General features: G+C 31.1%; 2 protein-coding genes across 3 annotated transcripts in view; one reads left to right on the plus strand and one right to left on the minus strand.

The window, feature by feature from the left end:
• The first annotated feature begins 452 nt into the window (after positions 1-452).
• Positions 453-15,826, plus strand: LOC115878111. Its single transcript, XM_030894483.1, has 2 exons — positions 453-564; positions 15,210-15,826. The coding sequence occupies exon 2, from the start codon at positions 15,215-15,217 to the stop codon at positions 15,800-15,802; it is 588 nt and encodes a 195-aa protein (XP_030750343.1). The 5' UTR covers positions 453-564; positions 15,210-15,214; the 3' UTR covers positions 15,803-15,826.
• The window catches only part of LOC115878099, a 42,755-nt gene continuing 40,285 nt past the window's right edge, over positions 15,599-18,068 (minus strand). For both annotated transcript variants that reach the window (XM_030894473.1, XM_030894464.1), the window contains exon 7: positions 15,599-16,258. In XM_030894473.1, the coding sequence (XP_030750333.1) occupies positions 16,247-16,258 (12 nt within the window). In that variant the 3' untranslated portion in view covers positions 15,599-16,246. The remainder of the gene's footprint in view (positions 16,259-18,068) is intronic.

Consider the following 18,068-nt stretch of genomic DNA (forward strand, 5'->3'; position numbering starts at 1 on the left):
CATATAGAAACATGATATTAAAAGTAAAAAAAAAACTTCATTTTGATTCTATATAGCATTCTAAAATCAGTAATACGAGGTTCAGTTATACATGTATTATGTAAATATTCTATAATAAATGTTTTTGTTTCGCTTAGTTAGGTCAATTAAATAAGTTATGAATACAAATTATAATTATTTTACCCTTTTATGTTTTTTATGCTCTCTGGCACTCAATTCTTAAAGTGCCACCCTTGAATTTGGAGTTATATTAGTTTAGGACACCAATTTAAGTTTGTCGCGCAATGTTTAGCTCTATATATTTATGATTTGTTAATATTTTTATGACAAATTATACCGAACAAAATATATTATTTCTTATTATATATTCTAACCATGTCTTTAAACAATAGCAATATATCAACTCATATATAGGTATCATCTTTTATTTGTTTTGTGGTTGTCGTCAGCTGTTGTACCGTTAGCTTAAGATGATTCTGGCCATAGTGCCTTGACACCAGCAGTAAGTTTTCAGGTTACAGCGGAACGTGTTATAAGTACCCTGTGCGAGTTATATAAAGTACAGTAAGTAAAACATTATCATAATATTGCCACACTAACACTAAAATCTCATACTACAACTATAATTCCAATTCCAAATTGCTTTGCGTTGAAAATTTAACGTTTTAAATTATAAAATTACAGATTAAAAAAATTATTAAATAACAGATTATTAAATATTTGATCAGTAGGTACATAAGAGCAAATAATATAAACCGAAACGGTAAAATAGAAGGATCAAAAAAATGTACAGGGTGGACCATTATGGTTGTTTTTATAGGGTATCTCGGAAACCGTGAGAAATATTCAAAATTTGATAGTGCAGTCTCGGATTATTTTGAAAAAATCACAATGGCGCAACCGGATCGTGGCTATCTTGATCGATTTCGAAGCTACAGGGATTCTCAAATTTTGTACTTTTTGAAGATGTTCGATAGTTTGTTTATTTCAACAACTACGCAAAAATGAATTAAACATTCTGAAGGCACTTTTCTGAGTAGAATGCAGTGGAGTAGTCTGACTTTTTTCAAAAAAAATATTTTTTTAGATATCTATTAATTATACTTATTTTTTTTTTGAAATAGAACCCCCTGTATATTTTTAAATTTCCTGATTTAGTTTGACATGAGCTTCTCGAAAATATGTAACACTTATAATTATTTTCACTATTAACTTTAAAATTCCAATTTATTTAAAGATATCGACTTTCCTCTTGGTAAGTCATGCAAGTGAATATCTACTTTCAAATTAATCCATGTATTAGCAATTAAATAAATTCGAACAATACGAAGCAAATAAAAAATAAGTGTGACAGAAACAAAAGATCATATTTTAATACAAACTCAGCAGGTTACTTCAATTAGGTTTCTCAGTTAATATAAAAAATAAAAACACAAAGACTACATTAAATGTTCAAACTGCTGCCCATTATTATCTAGACGGAGTTGGCACCGTCCCTGCACGCCGGCGCTAACAGCATTTCGAATGTGTATGTTGGTTACACTTTGAAAAGCCACAACAAAACTATCTTGTAACTCTTCTAATGTTCTATTTGCATTTCGATAAATTTCGTTTTTTTTTAAATCTCCAGAGAAAGAAGTCCAAGGGAGTGATATCAGGAGACCTAGATGGCTAGGATTAAACTATTTTCTGACCTTCTAAAAATGGCTGGCTTTGGTTGCTCGCGCTCAAAATACCGCTCAAAATATAAAACAGCTGCCATTTGCTTATGATTGTTAGACTCAATATAACATTCTAACATATTATATTTCTCAAAATTTTCAAATTTACTCATTCTTTTATTATTTAAAATACACACACTTCAATCTGTTGAAATGAAATGTCACGCATCCATCAAAGGTATGTCCCTATCACCATGACAACCGTTTACTTTGTTACTCGGCGCGGTCTACTACTAACTGGATATTTTAAGAAAAATTTGAAATGTTGAGGTTAATAGTCAAAATAAATATAGAATGTTATATATTTTCGAGAAGCCCATGCCAAGCTGAATCAGGAAATTTAAAAATATACAGGGGTTCTATTTAAAAAAAACAGAAGTATAGTTAATATCTAAAAAAATATTTTTTTCGAAAAAAGTCTGACTACGCCACTGCATTCCACACAGAAAAGTGCGTTTAGAATGTATAATTCACTTTTGCGTAGTTGCTGAAATAAACAAACTATCGAACATCTTCAAAAAGTACAAAATTTGAGAATCCCCCTGTAGCTTCGAAACCGATCAAGATAGCCACGATCCGTTTGCGTCGGCATTGTGATTTTTTCAAAAAAAGAACCCAAAACTTCAGTATCAAAATTTGAATATTTCTTACGGTTTCCTCGATACCCTATAGAAACAACCAAAATGGTCCACCCTGTACAAATAGATAAAAATGAGACGGTTATATTGGTGTCCAAGCCACCTCTGACGCCGATTTTTTTCTATCGATTAGTATACAGGTTGGGCCGAGTTGCATTCAGGAAATTTTAGCAACATATTCTGCAGCTAAAAATAAGTAAAAAAAGTCCGTATAAATTTATGTATTAAAATGCGTCATTTTGGAGATACAGAGTGTAGATCATTTCATCATTTTTATTTCGATTTTTTCCAAATAATTTGTGAACCAATGTCAATAGGCTTGGTGGATTTTCCGCCGGTGTGATAGTCTTAATAAATGCACTAGAAAAAAACTAAAATACTATGACAAAACCACGATTTCAGTATTATTTTAATGCGATCAAAATGACGGCGGCCGCGGCGGCCGCGTGAAATAAGTACTGATAATTTCTAATTTCTGCCGTTGAAGCGCTGCGATCGGAATTTGTTGGAATTAGTTGAAATGCAGCAAGCCTATATTTGAATAAAAATTGGTATCAGCATGTATCAGAATGTTTTTTTTTATATAAGAAATTTGATTGCGATTGCAATATGACTCCTACTTGTGAGGGGAGCTACCTACATATTTTTAAACAAAATATTGTACCGTTTTGCTCAATGAACCTGAACTAATAACTTTCTAGATTTTTTTTGAAATATGACATTATACTTTATGTATGGAAACGGTCGATTATTAGACGGAGGATCAGCACCCTGGAGGCACTTATCAAAAATAATTTTTAGCAATTCAATGAGAATTGAACGACCTGTCTTAATAAGTTCAATATTGATACCGCCAGGCCAGGGTGCTTTGCCATTTTTGACTTGTTCTACCGCATCTAACACTTCTTTATTCGTTATATTTGATACATCACTGGAATTGTCAGTGGTGTCTTCTGTATTGGTTTTGGCATACTCTGGTCTGTCTTTAGTGCGGAGGTTCTTATAGTGCTGTACCCATTGGGGCATGCTGAGTATACTCATACCACCTTTATCAATATTATTGGATCTAAGAGATTTTATACACTTCCAAGCTTTGTTCGCTCTTGTATTTCCCATGCTTTCCATCTATGTTTTCACACCATTGCACCAGTACTCATTTTGTGCTTTTTTTATTTATTGTGTCACTAAGCGCCTCTTAGCTTGATACCCAGTTCGATCTTCTTTAGGTCTTAGTTTGCAGCCACTTCTGATACGCTTGCTTTTTCTGGTCTACGAGTATCTTGTGTTCTTTGTTCCACCAAGGGCGTTTCTTCGGCTTTGACTCTTTGTGACCGATTTTATTTCCATTGTTTCAAATGCTTGCCTGTATTAAACTGGGTTAATTGGTACAGCGCATTTTCTGTGTATATGCCCTATATGCATGCTCACTTTTGTGCAGTGGTTTAACATTTAATTTATTAATAGGCCTAAATGATTTAGCCCAGTCAGTTTTGCTTATTTTGGGCATAAAGATTACTTTCGCTCTTCTCCAGATGGTTTGGTTTTTCCAGTTGACATTCCCTTGCTAAGCTGCTTCTTGTAATGTTTAATATATGGTGAGTTTAAATAATTAGGTTAATGTTTAATAGATGGTGAGTTATAACCGTTCTTTAGAAGGGCAGGAAAAACATATTTACTCCTGCTGCTTTATAAGGCTGAAAGATGTTAATAGCCCATTTCACGTTTTGTTGTGTTATTACTAGCTTGGCCACCTCCCACTCTTCCCTGCAAGGATTGTAAGGTGCGGTCGGAGCTACATGTGTGTCAATAAATATGCTATAGTCTGTGAAACAAATAACTTTGAATTTGACAGTTCCCGTGGGCTTTTCTAGTGTTAATTTTATTAGGTTAGCAACTTGCGGCCATGCTGACGCGATGCCGTCTCTAATAGAACAGCCTCGGAGCGAGATTTTTGACGTCATGCTAGTTAGATACTACGGATTAATAAATATGTTGTAGAATACATGGAAAAGATAATTATTCCTCGTATTTTTGGTTTGTATTTTAAAAATGATATAGTTTATATGAAATATACATAATATACAATTAATAAATACAATATATACCTATTTATAGTAATAAATACATTGGCAAATAAACTATGAACCATACAAATGCAGCAAATGTTTTACGATATACAAATAATAAATAGGTACATAAGATAATGGGTAAAATGTAAAATATATTTTAAATTTTGGGGTTTGAAAATCGATCTAATTTAACAAAAAACATTCAATGATAGTAAGACGGAATGTTCCCTACAGGGTTGGGACGATTTAAGTCATGATGTATTATTATTTGCATTTACAAAATTTATCCCAAGAAAATAAAAAAATTTAGAATAATTTTACATATCAAATGACAGCGATCTTTATTTCATCGCTGACGCCTTTTTTTCTATTATATTGTATTATTTGCAAATATAATGTTTCGAACATTGATACTTGCAAAATATACATATAAATTTTGTGAATGCAAATAATACATCACTATTAGTAGATATTAAATATTTTTTGTTAGATTAGATTGACAACCCCAAAATTTAAAATATATTTTACATTTTACCCATTATCTTATGTACCTATTCATTATTTGTATATTGTAAAACATTTGCTGCATTTGTATGGTTCATAGTTTTATTTGCCAAAGTATTTATTACTATAAATAGGTATAATAATAATAAAAATAAGTAATGTATATATTGTATTTATTAACTGTATATTATGTATATTTCATGTAAACTATATCATTTTTAAAATACAAACCAAAAATACGAGGAATAATTATGTTTTCCATGTATTCTACAACATATTTATTAATCCGTAGTATCTAACTAGCGTGACATCAGAAATCTCGCTCCAAGACGAGAGCTATTAGAGATGCTATTAGATAAGCTATTAGAGATGGCATTGGTCTGATATTTAGAAATGTCAAAAGCTGATGACATTTTACTTTTGACAATTATAAAATTTTTGCAAGAAGAGGAAGAACTGTCACTTATTTTATTATTTTCCTTTTCTATTTACCTATCTGATTCGTTCAGGCACTCAATTTAAAGAATATCAGTAACTTTTTTGACAGAGGGATTTTATATTTGCCATGTTGGTAAAAAATAACGGTCAAAATTCAAAGTTATTCATTTTATAGACTATACCTGCAAAGTGTGTATCAAGTTGGAAGTTATCTCTCTTTTCAAGTTTTTCCGTGTAACTTCCGTCAGGGTTCTTAAGGGCTATGAGGGCTATGTTGGGGGGCCCACACTTGTCCATAGCTTTGTGTAGTCTAGCTGCATAAGTAGTAGAAGTAATATACTCGCAAAAAGAAGTCAGGCAGCTTTGCCCTTTTCATAATTTTTTTTCTCAATTTTAAAGCGTGCGAGAGTGATTGGCGCTTGGGGTGTGATTGCCACGATGACATATCGGATGGACAAGTCCGCTCGGCCCGTCTCCCGTCTTTTCTGTTCGTTCGTCAAATCAAATTGTGAATTGTTTTTTCGGTTCGTTCATTCTACCCGTCCGCGCCCGCCCGGCTTTAAAAGCTCTCGTTCTCGATCTTCTAGATCAACTATAAATTTGATGAGACGTTTTTATTCCTTCAACGAGCGGAAGGTGGGACCTGTCCCACTGCCATTTGAGTTACAAGCTTGTAAAACATCACTTACTAATATATTTTTTTAATTTTCTTTCATCGTATTTATTATATATGTTTATTTATTATGTAGTTTTGTATTAATGTTTCTTTCTGCACTTTCTGCATTTTCTTATTTTTAAGTCAAATTCAACATACGATTCAAATGATTTAAGCCTTAAGTATTTTGACTTCCAACCGCATTTGAAAGGGAAAACAGGGAAAGGGTTTTAGTCGGTCGCTATAAGCAAACCCAACATAAAAATATGTTTTTTTTTATAAAATTTAACCGATTTTGTGGTACTTTATTTATTTGTATTACAGGTTTAGATGTCATCGAATGCATGTATATTAAAAAGTGGTGATGTGTCTTGATCACTATGTAATATATCGATGGCATAAACTAAGAGCTGGAGGATTTTAAGGTACTCTTCGAGATATATTATATATATATATATATATATATATATATATATATATATATATATATATATATATATATTCGAGATAAATTTCATTCGTTCGTCTTTCGGGCTACATGACGGAGTCGGGGATTCACTTGAAAGACAACAGACAAACTACGCACGCGTAACAATATATAATCAAAATCTGTTCCGAAAAACTAACATTTTTCTGCTTCTTGGCTGCCGCCTAACATTTTAAAAAGAAATGCTGCTGTTAAAAATTTATCGTAAAAATTTATAAAAATCTGACTAAAGCCTTTTATAAATAGACTTGAATCTTTTTAATGACTTAAGTCTATTATAAAAAGACTTAAATAATTTTAATGACTTAAGCCTTTTCTAAAGAGACTTTTTCTAAAAGACACCCCAATTTTTTTTATTTTTAGGACAATTTTTTTATTTTTTTTATGATTTGGCATTAAAAATATATACAACCTTAAATTGTCACCCTTCTACCATTAACCCTTATTGTTAATAGTTTTTTTAAAATGTTTTGTTAATTTACTCCTCCGAAACGGCTTAACCGATTTTGATGAAATTTTATATGTGTATTCAGTAGGTCTGAGAATAGGTTGTTATATATCTATTTTTATACCTCTAAATGATAAAGTGTTCCACCCCAATTTTTATTTTTTTATGATGTGGCATTAAAAATACATATAACCCTAAATTTTCACCCTTTTACCATCAACCCATTTTTTTAATAGCGATATTCGTAATTCAATAATTTTAATTTAAAAACAATTTGTTTTTAAAAATTATTAGAATATCTTAAATTAAAAACGTGGGTATGATTGGGTATATACAGGGTATAGTGGTATTTACCCAAATTGAATATACCATTTATTGACCCTTTGGGTATACCGGGTGCGTCTCAAAAGTGACTCACCCCTATAACTTTTTTATTTTTTCAGGTAAAAAAACGAGGTTTGGTATGTTAGTATATGACATAAATTAGAAATGATTGACGTATTTAAAATTGTTTTTGGTCACTTCGTGTTTCACCGGAAATGACTACAACTTTTGATTTTCAAATGGCACCCTCGGTATTTTTTACTGTATTCGATAGAAAATGACACTCTGATCTAATGACACATCATATGTCAACTTTTAACATAAAATAATTCCGGTGAAACCGGAAGTGACAGAAAACAATTGAATATGTCAATAAATTCTAATTTATGTCATATACTAACATACTAAATTTCTGTCATGTACTAACATACCAAATCTCGTTTATTTATCTGAAAAAATAGTGATGAAAAAGAGTGGAAAAACTTGATGAGTATTTACCCAAATTTCATTATAAGCCCATCTCTGACCTTAGACAGAGCCACGCGTGGTCTGCTAGTAATACTGCAATATTTAAAATGATGTCATTTTTACTGAAGGAAATTAAGGATGCTAATCTTGTAAATATTTTTATAAAATCGTATTTTTTATATCAGTTCAGCAAATCTCTGATAGGTACATTATCAATATAGTCTCTGATATATTAATTATTTCATTTTTTTTTAATTCTTTCTCTATAATAGTTTTAATTTTAATTATATGCTGCTTTTATATAATTAGTTATTGAGTTGTACAGACGCAATATATTTAATTTTAAAGTATAATATCTTATTATTAATTCTCTTAAAGTACTACTCCTGCGTCACAGTTCTAATTTGACAACAGGAAAATCAGCTAGTTTGGTCAGTTCCTTTTAGAATTTTCTACTGATTTACAGCTTAGCTATTGTTGAACAAATTATAAAGTCATACATGTTACAACCACTACTGTGGCAAAAAGAAATAATACAAACATATTTAGATAACCCATCTAATTATAAAATATCTAAATGTAAATACTCTTTTTCTTAGATTTAATATGTAAATCTACGACCTATTTACATTTCTTGACACAATGTGAATAATGAGGCCAAAATAGCTATAATATGTATATTTCAAAATTTAACTGTACTGAACCGAAGAATCTGAATCTTTCTTTGTTTATGTTTAGTATATTGAACCTTTTCAAAACCAGTTAATTTAAATTTATTTTAATAACGGGGTTTTATTTATTTACAAGTGTTACTTTGCAATTGCCTAGGCAAATAGAAAGTACAAATCAATAAATATGGTTAATCTAAAAAAAAGAATAAATTTTGAATGTATGAATTCTACAGTCTGTGGACACAATTAGAACAAATGGGTAGTATCAATTTCCAACCCTTTATTAAAAATTAAATATTATACAGGGTGGTCCGAATTGTATTCCGGAAACTTCGGCAGCATATTCTTCAGATAAAAATAAGTGAAAAAGTTCGTATAAATGTATGTCCTAAAATGGTTAGTTTCGGAGATACAGGGTGTACAGTACGTCCGTCCGTTCTGTAGCTACGGGGAATCCGTGAGAGGGGAAACGATATTCTCTCGATGTTTTTCGTAAAAAACTAGACGATTCGTCCCATCAATAAAAATTTTACAAATTTGCAAGTAGCCAATAAAATGAGTGGGCGGAGCGATTTGCGGTGACGTACTCGTCAAGTCGACGTATAAAATATATTGTTGTTTATAGACACAGCATTCCTTTCATAGACACAGATCCAGCAGACGTACTGTACATCTGCTGGATCTGTGTCTATGAAAGGAATGCGGACAAAAAACATTTAAATAAAGAGCAATATATTTTATACGTCGATTTGACGACTGCGTCACCGCAAATCGCTCCGCCCACTCATTTTATTGGCTACTTGCAAATTTGTCGAATTTTTATTGATGGGACGCGTCGTCTAATTTTTTACGAAAAACATGGAGAAAATATCGTTTCCCCTCTCACGGATACCCCGGAGCTATAGAACGGACAAACGTACTGTACTGTAGAAGTTTCACTTTTATTTCCAGTTTTTCCAAATAATTTCTGAATTAACGTCAATATTTGGATGTAAATTGGTGTCTGGGAGTTTTTTGACATGAAAAATTTGATTTTGATGTTAAGATGAATCCTACTTGTAAAGGGCGCCACCTACATATTTTTAACTGGTTTGAAAAGTAATAAATTTTCGTCCGTACCTGTTTAAAATTACTGAATAAAAAATTCACAGTCCTTTACAAAGATGCAACCGGGGGGGGGGCATTTTCAATGTTAAAATATACATTTACGATGTTTTTTACGTAAAAAAAGGTCTTTTGGTAAAAATCGCTACGAGTAATGGTTTTCGAGATATTTGGAATCGAAATTACCAATACCTGCCATCATTAGCATAAATTATACGTATGTTGACTAAATAGATATTAGACTGAAATCATACATTTGAAATCTTTTTGTGCTAAAAGTTTAACAGGAACTATCATCATTTTTCTAAGAAAAAATTATGATTAATTTAAAAAATAAAAAGTTCCCAAATTTATCATTTCAGTCAAATAACTATCTACTCAACACATTAATTTTTTGTCAATACTGACATTTTTGACCGTTTCCATTCTATATATCTTGAGAACGGTTGTTTGCAGCGATTTTTACCAAGAGACGTTTTTTACGTAAAAAATCACGAAAATGTATATTTTTTTACTCAGTAGTTTTATACAGGTATGGACGAAAAGTTATTACTTTTCAAAACAATTAAAATACATGTAGGTGGCTCCCCCTACAAATAGGAGCACTATTGACATCAAAATCAAATTTCTCAGTTCAAAAAACTCCCAGACACTAATTTTCATCCAAATATTTACGTTACTTCAGAAATTATTTTTAAAAAAATCGAAATAAAAATGAAACTTCTACACCCTGTATCTCCGAAACAAATCATTTTAGGGCTTACATTTATTCGAACTTTTTTACCTATTTTTATCTGCAGAATATGCTGCCGAAGTTTCCGGAATACAGTTTGGACCACCCTGTATATGCATATTCAGATTACAGTTGGGCGTTGGAACCTTTGGTGTTACACAGCAAAATAAAACACTAAGTCATCACAAATTAAGTAGTCTTAATCATCTGCTGATGATGCTAACATGGTTAGCGAAACACGCGTCCAGTGTAAAACTAAATGTGTTTTGGTGTTGTGGTGATTTAGTGTTTTATTTTGCTATGCATATTCATTTCCTTTTTACCTAATTAGCCCTATTTTTCACCGCATTTCTGTAGTTTGATATTTCCACACTTCTTGAAGTCTGTCTAGCGAGATGATCCATTAGAATGGCTGTTGCGTATACAGGGTGGTCCGAACTGTATTCCGGAAACTTCGGCAGCATATTCTGCAGATAAAAATATGTAAGAAAGTTCGTGTAAATGTATGCCCTAAAATGCTTAGTTTCGGAGATACAGGGTGGTGAAGTTTCATTTTTATTTCGATTTTTTCCAAATAATTTCTGAAGTAACATCAATATTTGGATGAAAATTGGTGTCTGGGAGTTTTTTGGCATGAGAAATTTGATTTTGATGTTATTATGAGTCCTATTTGTAGAGGGCGCCACCTACATGTATTTTAACTGTTTTGGAGAATAATAACTTTTCGTCCGTACCTGTATAAAACTATTTAGTGAAAAAATATACATGATTCCGTGATTTTTTACGTCAAAAATGTCTCTTGGAAAAAGTCGCTACGAACAACCGTTTTCAAGATATTTAGAATAGAAATAGTCAATACATGTCATTATTGACAAAAAATAAGCATGTTGAGTATACAGATATTTGACTGAAATGATAAATTTGGGAACTTTTTAATTTTTTTTAAATTAATCTTAAATTTTTCTGAGAAAAAATGACGATAAAGAACTTCTAGCACAAAAACATTTCAAATTTATGATTTCAGCCTAATAACTATTAGTCAACATGCTTAATTTATGACAAAGATGACAGGTTTTGATAATTTTGATTCCAAATATCTCGAGAACTATTACTCGTAGCGATTTTTACTAGAGACATTTTTTACATAAAAAACGTTGTAAATGCATATTTTTTTACTCAGTTGTTTTATACAGGTACGGACGAAAAGTTATTACTCTTCAAAACAGTTAAAAATATGTAGGTGGCGCCCTCTGCAAGTAGGAGTCATATTGACATGAAAATCAAATTTTTCATGTCAAAAAACTCCCAGACACCTATTTTCATCCAAATATTTACGTTACTTCTGAAATTATTTGGAAACAATCGAAATAAAAATGAAACTTCTACACCCTGTATCTACGAAACTAAGCATTTTAGGACATACATTTATACGAACTTTTTTACATATTTTTATCTGCAGAATATTTGTTGAAGTTTCCGGAATACAGTTCGGACCACCCTGTATATTTCATTTTAATTCGCAGGTGATTTTTTTTCTGTAATTTTTCTGTAGGTGGTCTGTCGAAATCATTTTTTCTGACTCGTTGGAGTTTAAATCTTTCTTACATTGTGTGTAGCCGTATTTTCCTTAGATTGTATTTTCCAACCATTTTCCGATCTGGTACCGCCGAAATCTGATCCAGATCTCATAACATATATATTCTTTCTTATTTTTTGAATACTGCACAACAGCACATTCACAGAGATACAATTATGATCGAAAAAAAAACGGTGCTAGTGATGAAGTGAAGATCCTTGTCATTTTATATGTAAAATTATAGCTGATAATTTTTGAAATAAAAAAAAACACAAAATATTAGCGGACATAATCAATATACAGGGTGTCCCAATATTCCGTGAACATAGAACTACTACGTATTTTTGGAATCAAAAGAAGTTCATTGGACAAAATTTACCTTTATAAAACAGTGTTTCGTTTGTCCGTTACAGGGTTATTGAGGGACATCAATAAAAAAAAACCCGAACGTTAATTAATTTAAAAATTATTCTTTTTTTAAGCTTTTTATGAAGCTTACCGTCAAATTTAATTTGTGATACTAACATAGAATTCCATATTTTCGCCATCTAAATTTTTATACCGTATGATCGAAAAAAAACGGCGTCAGCAATGGCTATGAAATGAAGACAGCTGTCATTTTATATGTAAATTTATAATGGGAAATGTCATCGATCGGCATTTAACAATAATGTGACAAAAAGTATTTTTTGGAAGTGAGCTTTGGAAAAATATGTTTTTCCTCAAAAAGTATGCACTGTGGCGATTTTTTACAAGAGACAAAAAATGTAGTGAATGCTAGAGGGACGATTTTACAAAAAGAAGGGTTGTCGATAGGGTTGGAAAATATTTATAATAAAACTTCTGTAGGGGTTTTTCTTGGTTTTTGTGAAAGTCAAATGTTAAAGCACTTAGCAAAACATAGAAACCCAAGATCTCAAATCGGAATAACGGTTCTTAAAATATCTGCAAAAAATGTGTTTATTTTTTTAAAGTTTGATGCCCTCTAACTGACAAACCAAGCAGTTTTGTATAGAGGTAAATTTGTCCAATGAACTTCAAATTCGAGGTACGAGCATTGCTATATCGGAAACCGTAATAGATACGAAGATGGTTAAATTGTGGCGAAGTTGCTCTTTGGGATGTTCACCAAGACGCCATCAAAAAAGTTTTAAACATTTCAAGGATTGCTGAGTTTTTTGGAAAAAAACGGATTTTTTTGAAAATCAATTTTATTTTCTCCTGTCGTTACTTTTTAGAAAATAAAAAAAACTAACTGAACATTCTCATAGCCACTTTATTAGGGCTATATGATAGTATTTTTAGATTTTCAATTTAGCTGATAATTTGTGAGATACAGAGGCCAAATTATTTTTTTTAAATACGGACCTGCATTTTTTATTTGAGGTTTTGAAATAACTCGGTCTCATGAGTACAATGATATATCACACTTAATATTTTTTTTTGTTTCGTACATTTGAACACAGTTTATTTAAACTAATTTCGAGTCCGGCTCTGTTTTTTTTTAATATTTAATCTATTCATCGTTACAATATTGATAAGCTTTCAAACTTAACAATGACTTGGGGTAAAACATTAAATACGGAAAATCAAATGCACTAAAATAATAAAAAATGATATAAAATAAATATAATATAAACAATCAAATAATTTTCCCAGAATCGTCCATAAGAAGAAGATATGTTCAAAGAGCTATAAATAAGATTGAACGAAAAATAAATTTGTGCATTAGGGAGGGTTGTAACCCTTTCGAACATGTAGAGCATTATAAACTAGTTTGTAGACAGTGGCGGATACAGAGGGGGGGCCCATGGGGCCCAGGCCCCCCCTAAAATCCATAAATTGGGTTAAATATTAGGCTTTTGGGTTAAAAATGGCAACCTAAAAAGCATATTCTACATTATTTTTTATTTGCCCCCCCCCCCTAAAATAAATTCCTGTATCCGCCCCTGTTTGTAGAAGTTGATTTATTTATAATAACTACGTTTAATATTATGCATATTATTACTTCAAATTCATAATAAGAAAAGTCAAAAATAATATCTAAAAATTGTTGACCTGGATATACCCTTCAATTTTTCTCGATTTTCCTTATTCAATTTTAATTATCGCTGATCAATATTATTGCGATGAATATAATCAGATTAAATAATTTAAAAAACCAGAGTCGGACTTGAAATTATTTGAAATAATAATTAAATAGTTTTGTTATTGTTAAGGTACCAAAAACAAAAGAAAAGTATCAAGTGTGGCATATTATTTTACTCAGAAGACCGAGTTCTTTCAAACTTGATATAAAAAATGCAGGTCCGTATTTAAAAAAAATAAGTTGGCCTTTGTATCTCACAAATTATTAGCTAATTTGAAAATTTATAAATACTATCAGATAGCCCTAATAAAGTGGCTATGAAAAGTAACGACAGGAAAAAATAAAATTGATTTTCAACAAAATCGGTTTTTTCCAAAATACTCAGCAATCCTTGAAATTTTTAAAACTTTTTTGATGGCATCTTGGTGAACATCCCAAGGAACAACTTTGCCCCAATTTAACCATCTTCGTATCTCTTACGGTTTCCGAGATACCAATGCTCGTACCTCGAATTTGTAGCACCCTGTATATAGTAATCCTATGTCGACGGAATATTGCGTCACTCTGTCACAGGGTGGCGTCTCTCATAAAAAAACAGCTAGAAACAAACAACCGCTAAAAGTAAAAATAATCGCTCGCACTATTCTTATTTTTGCACTATTTTAGGTTTTTAGCTTTGATGATTTGATTTTTAGTTTTTTTTCTGTGGTTTATTTTTTGTTTACACCTGTTTTTCTTTCTTGTTTATTAACGGTTTTAATTAGTTTCTTTTTTTTTTCTTACTTTACTATTCCTACTGCTTCTACTTGAACTCAGTCACAAGTTTATAAAGAAATATATGAAAATTCTACCACCCCCCCCCCCGTGCCCCCTGTACGGCACGTAACTGCGTATGTTTTAGGCCAATTATTTTATGTAAAAAAACTATATAAGAACCTTTTAGCTATTCGATATATGTTGAAGGTTAACCGACATACCAAGAGAAGTCAAAAAAGAATATTTTCAATTTCACTCTGTATCTCATAAAGGAAGTATGGCATTTTGATTAAGAGATCGAATGTTTCACGATACAGTAACCCACCTTACCGCCATCATTTATCTTCAGTAATGGGATGGACATGTGACTTCTTCAGTTTGTTGCTATTGCAATATTTTAAAAGATTCTATTAATTAAAAACCAAAAAAAATAAATATCTAATCTATTGTGTAAACGTTTTTTATATGCAATTTAATATTTGAATTGCAATTTAATATTTGAAAATAATTTAATGAATTTCTTTGCAGATATAATGGCTAAACGTCTACAGATATTTCTTCAAATCAGTCTACTTGTTGTTCTGGCATCATCGGCTGTTATAAAACCTGAAAAAAACACAAACGAAACGGAAGATTTTGTTTTAAAACAAGAGCCATTGAAGAAAAGTAAGATATATTATGCTCAGAAGCTGAAAAAATACAATGAGGAGTCGAAACAAAAAGTTATAACAGAGGCACCTCTATTGTCTACATCAACAAGTCAATCAACAAATGTGCCAAGCAACATAGAAAATGAGATAACATCAGAAGAAAACATTGATAATAGCACTGCAAATTTTAGCCATTCGACCACTACTGAAAATATCACGGAAACAACAACTCCATCTGATGTCAGTTCATCGAACGATGTGTCTTTCTTTAAACTGTTTCTCGATATTTTAAATATTAAACTAAATATGACAAGAAATCTTGTCGAAAGAGTAAGAGATAACATTCTTGATCACGTCCATCATTACGTTACTGCAGTTCAATCCAAAATAGACGAGCACTACAGAGAACGGCTAGAAAAACAGGATATGATGAGACGTAAACCCATCAATTCAACGGAAATAAATAATTAAACAATTAATAAGTTAAGACATTATTTATTTATTTATTTAAGTATATTTATTTATATTAACATATAAAAATAAATATTTTAGTAATTATTTATCTGAAATTTTAATACACAGAAACACTTTACTGTTCCTTCATCTTTTTCAAATTTACATTAATTGTTTTCTTATTACCTTTCAGATAATACAGCTTGTATCACAACTTCAAAACTTACAACTAGGTATATGTGTACATAATACAGTATTTTCAAACAGTCTTAAATTCTATCCGTACTATATAAATATTTTATATAAATTAAAAAAATAATATGAACTTCTTTATCTATAAGATAAATATTGAAATTATTAATATGTAATTTACAGTAATATATTATCATTAAAAAAAATCCAGCAAAAAAAATTAGCTACCACTCATTGCAATGGGCACCATCATAGCCATTGTTGCGGGAATTATGCCAGCGCCTTGAATTAAAAATAACATAGATATATTAAACAAATATTGCTAATTCTAAAAATATAAAAATTCAACGCTTAAAAGATACTACAAACAAATTTTGGCTTCAAATATTTTTTAGTATTTTTAAGTACCTAGAATCTCTGGTATATTAAATAAAATAAGACAGAGAATATAACTTCCTAAGTGACTACTGAGTACTAGGTACTTCCTAAGAGACTACTGAGACTATACTACTCTACTAAAATACACAAAGTCCTACAATAATAATTATGCGTCGGGCATATATAAAATCTACACTGAGATCCAAAAAAAAAAACGGAAACACGCAACGGAAAATTTTTTCGTCAAGTTTGAAATGTTCTATATTTTATGTGTCGCATTAGAACTCTATATTAAAAATGGAGAAACGTTAAAAATAACGATACAGGCTTAGTTTTAATAAATATTAGTAATACTAAGAGAAGGATATTAAAAAATATATAACTGTAATAACTAGGTGCACAAACAAACAAAAAACTTGCAAAAATACTCAATACTTTGTATTGCCTCCCCCGGCTGCTATAACTGACTGTAGATGTCGCCGTACTGTCAATGAGGCGGCAAATATATTGTGTTAAGTTTTCCCATTCTTCAAGAACCAAGAGAATATTCATTACTTCGTCATACTTCAACAAGATCAAAGAATTTTGCACAACCTTCGACATTAAGAATCATATTTAATCGTACACAACACTAGTCATCAAAGCCACCTCGCATTAGGAAGAATAACATAAAAAAATTACGATAATTAAAAAATTTGCAAAATGTTTGTGGCAAGTTCATTTTCCTCTTAAAAATTAAACAACGCATGTGTTTTCATGAGTCAAAAAACAAAATATTCAGGAGACATGGCTCTAAACGAAAAATAATGTTTTAGTAAAATTTCCTCACGAAGTTATTGCACAGGGTGTTTTACAGATAAGGTAAAAAACGACTCTTCGATTAACCCTGTATAATAAGTCAAATACAATGTTATAATAAACTGAGTTTACGAATTAAAGTTGATAAATTAATAATATAGACAGTGGCGGACTAACGGTGAGGGGGGCGTAAGGGGCGGTCCGCCCCGGGCCCCGTCTTTTAGGGGGCCTCCGAATCTTAATAAGTAATGTTTTATTCAACTGGCAAACAAGGCCAATATATGTGTTAGTTAGTATCAGTAGTTATAAAGCAGTTTGAAGGTGGAGTATATGCAAACCATACGTATACGCCAACTATAAACAGTAAAAATGGAAGCAGATATTTACTTAATTATCAATTATCAGGCCCCAGTAATTGTCAATGGCATTTTCTATTTAGGAAATTAAATTAAGGGGTAATTTCCTTTATTTAAAATATCGAATAATTATTATTTTTTATATATTTTAAGACTGAATTAATTTATTTTATCTTTTAAGTTATTTTTCAATGGTTTCATTATTTATTTTTACTGAATAAACATTTTAAATTACAACCAATGCACAGCATAACTTGTATTCTAGCTTCATTACTGATGATGAGCAGTGAAGTCTTTAGTATAACGAGGGCCACGGGCCTGAGACAGCGAAGGGGCCCCTCGGATCTTGGAGGACTTACAAAATCGCGATATTTTGTCGCGGTATTTCCCTGGAAGCATTTTTAAGAAAAAAATATTTAAAATTTTTGGACGGCACAAACTACCTGCCAAAAAAATTTGTACAGCCTAAAAGTCAAATTTGGTGATTATCACAGCCCCTGTGACATAAAGAAAAGATATGTGGCTATCTATTTCAAAAATTAAATTGTTCAAATGTCATA

The sequence above is a fragment of the Sitophilus oryzae genome, unplaced genomic scaffold (genome assembly GCF_002938485.1).
Source record: "Sitophilus oryzae breed Bouriz unplaced genomic scaffold, Soryzae_2.0 scaffold_1062_pilon_pilon, whole genome shotgun sequence".
NCBI classification, from domain to species: domain Eukaryota; kingdom Metazoa; phylum Arthropoda; class Insecta; order Coleoptera; family Curculionidae; genus Sitophilus; species Sitophilus oryzae.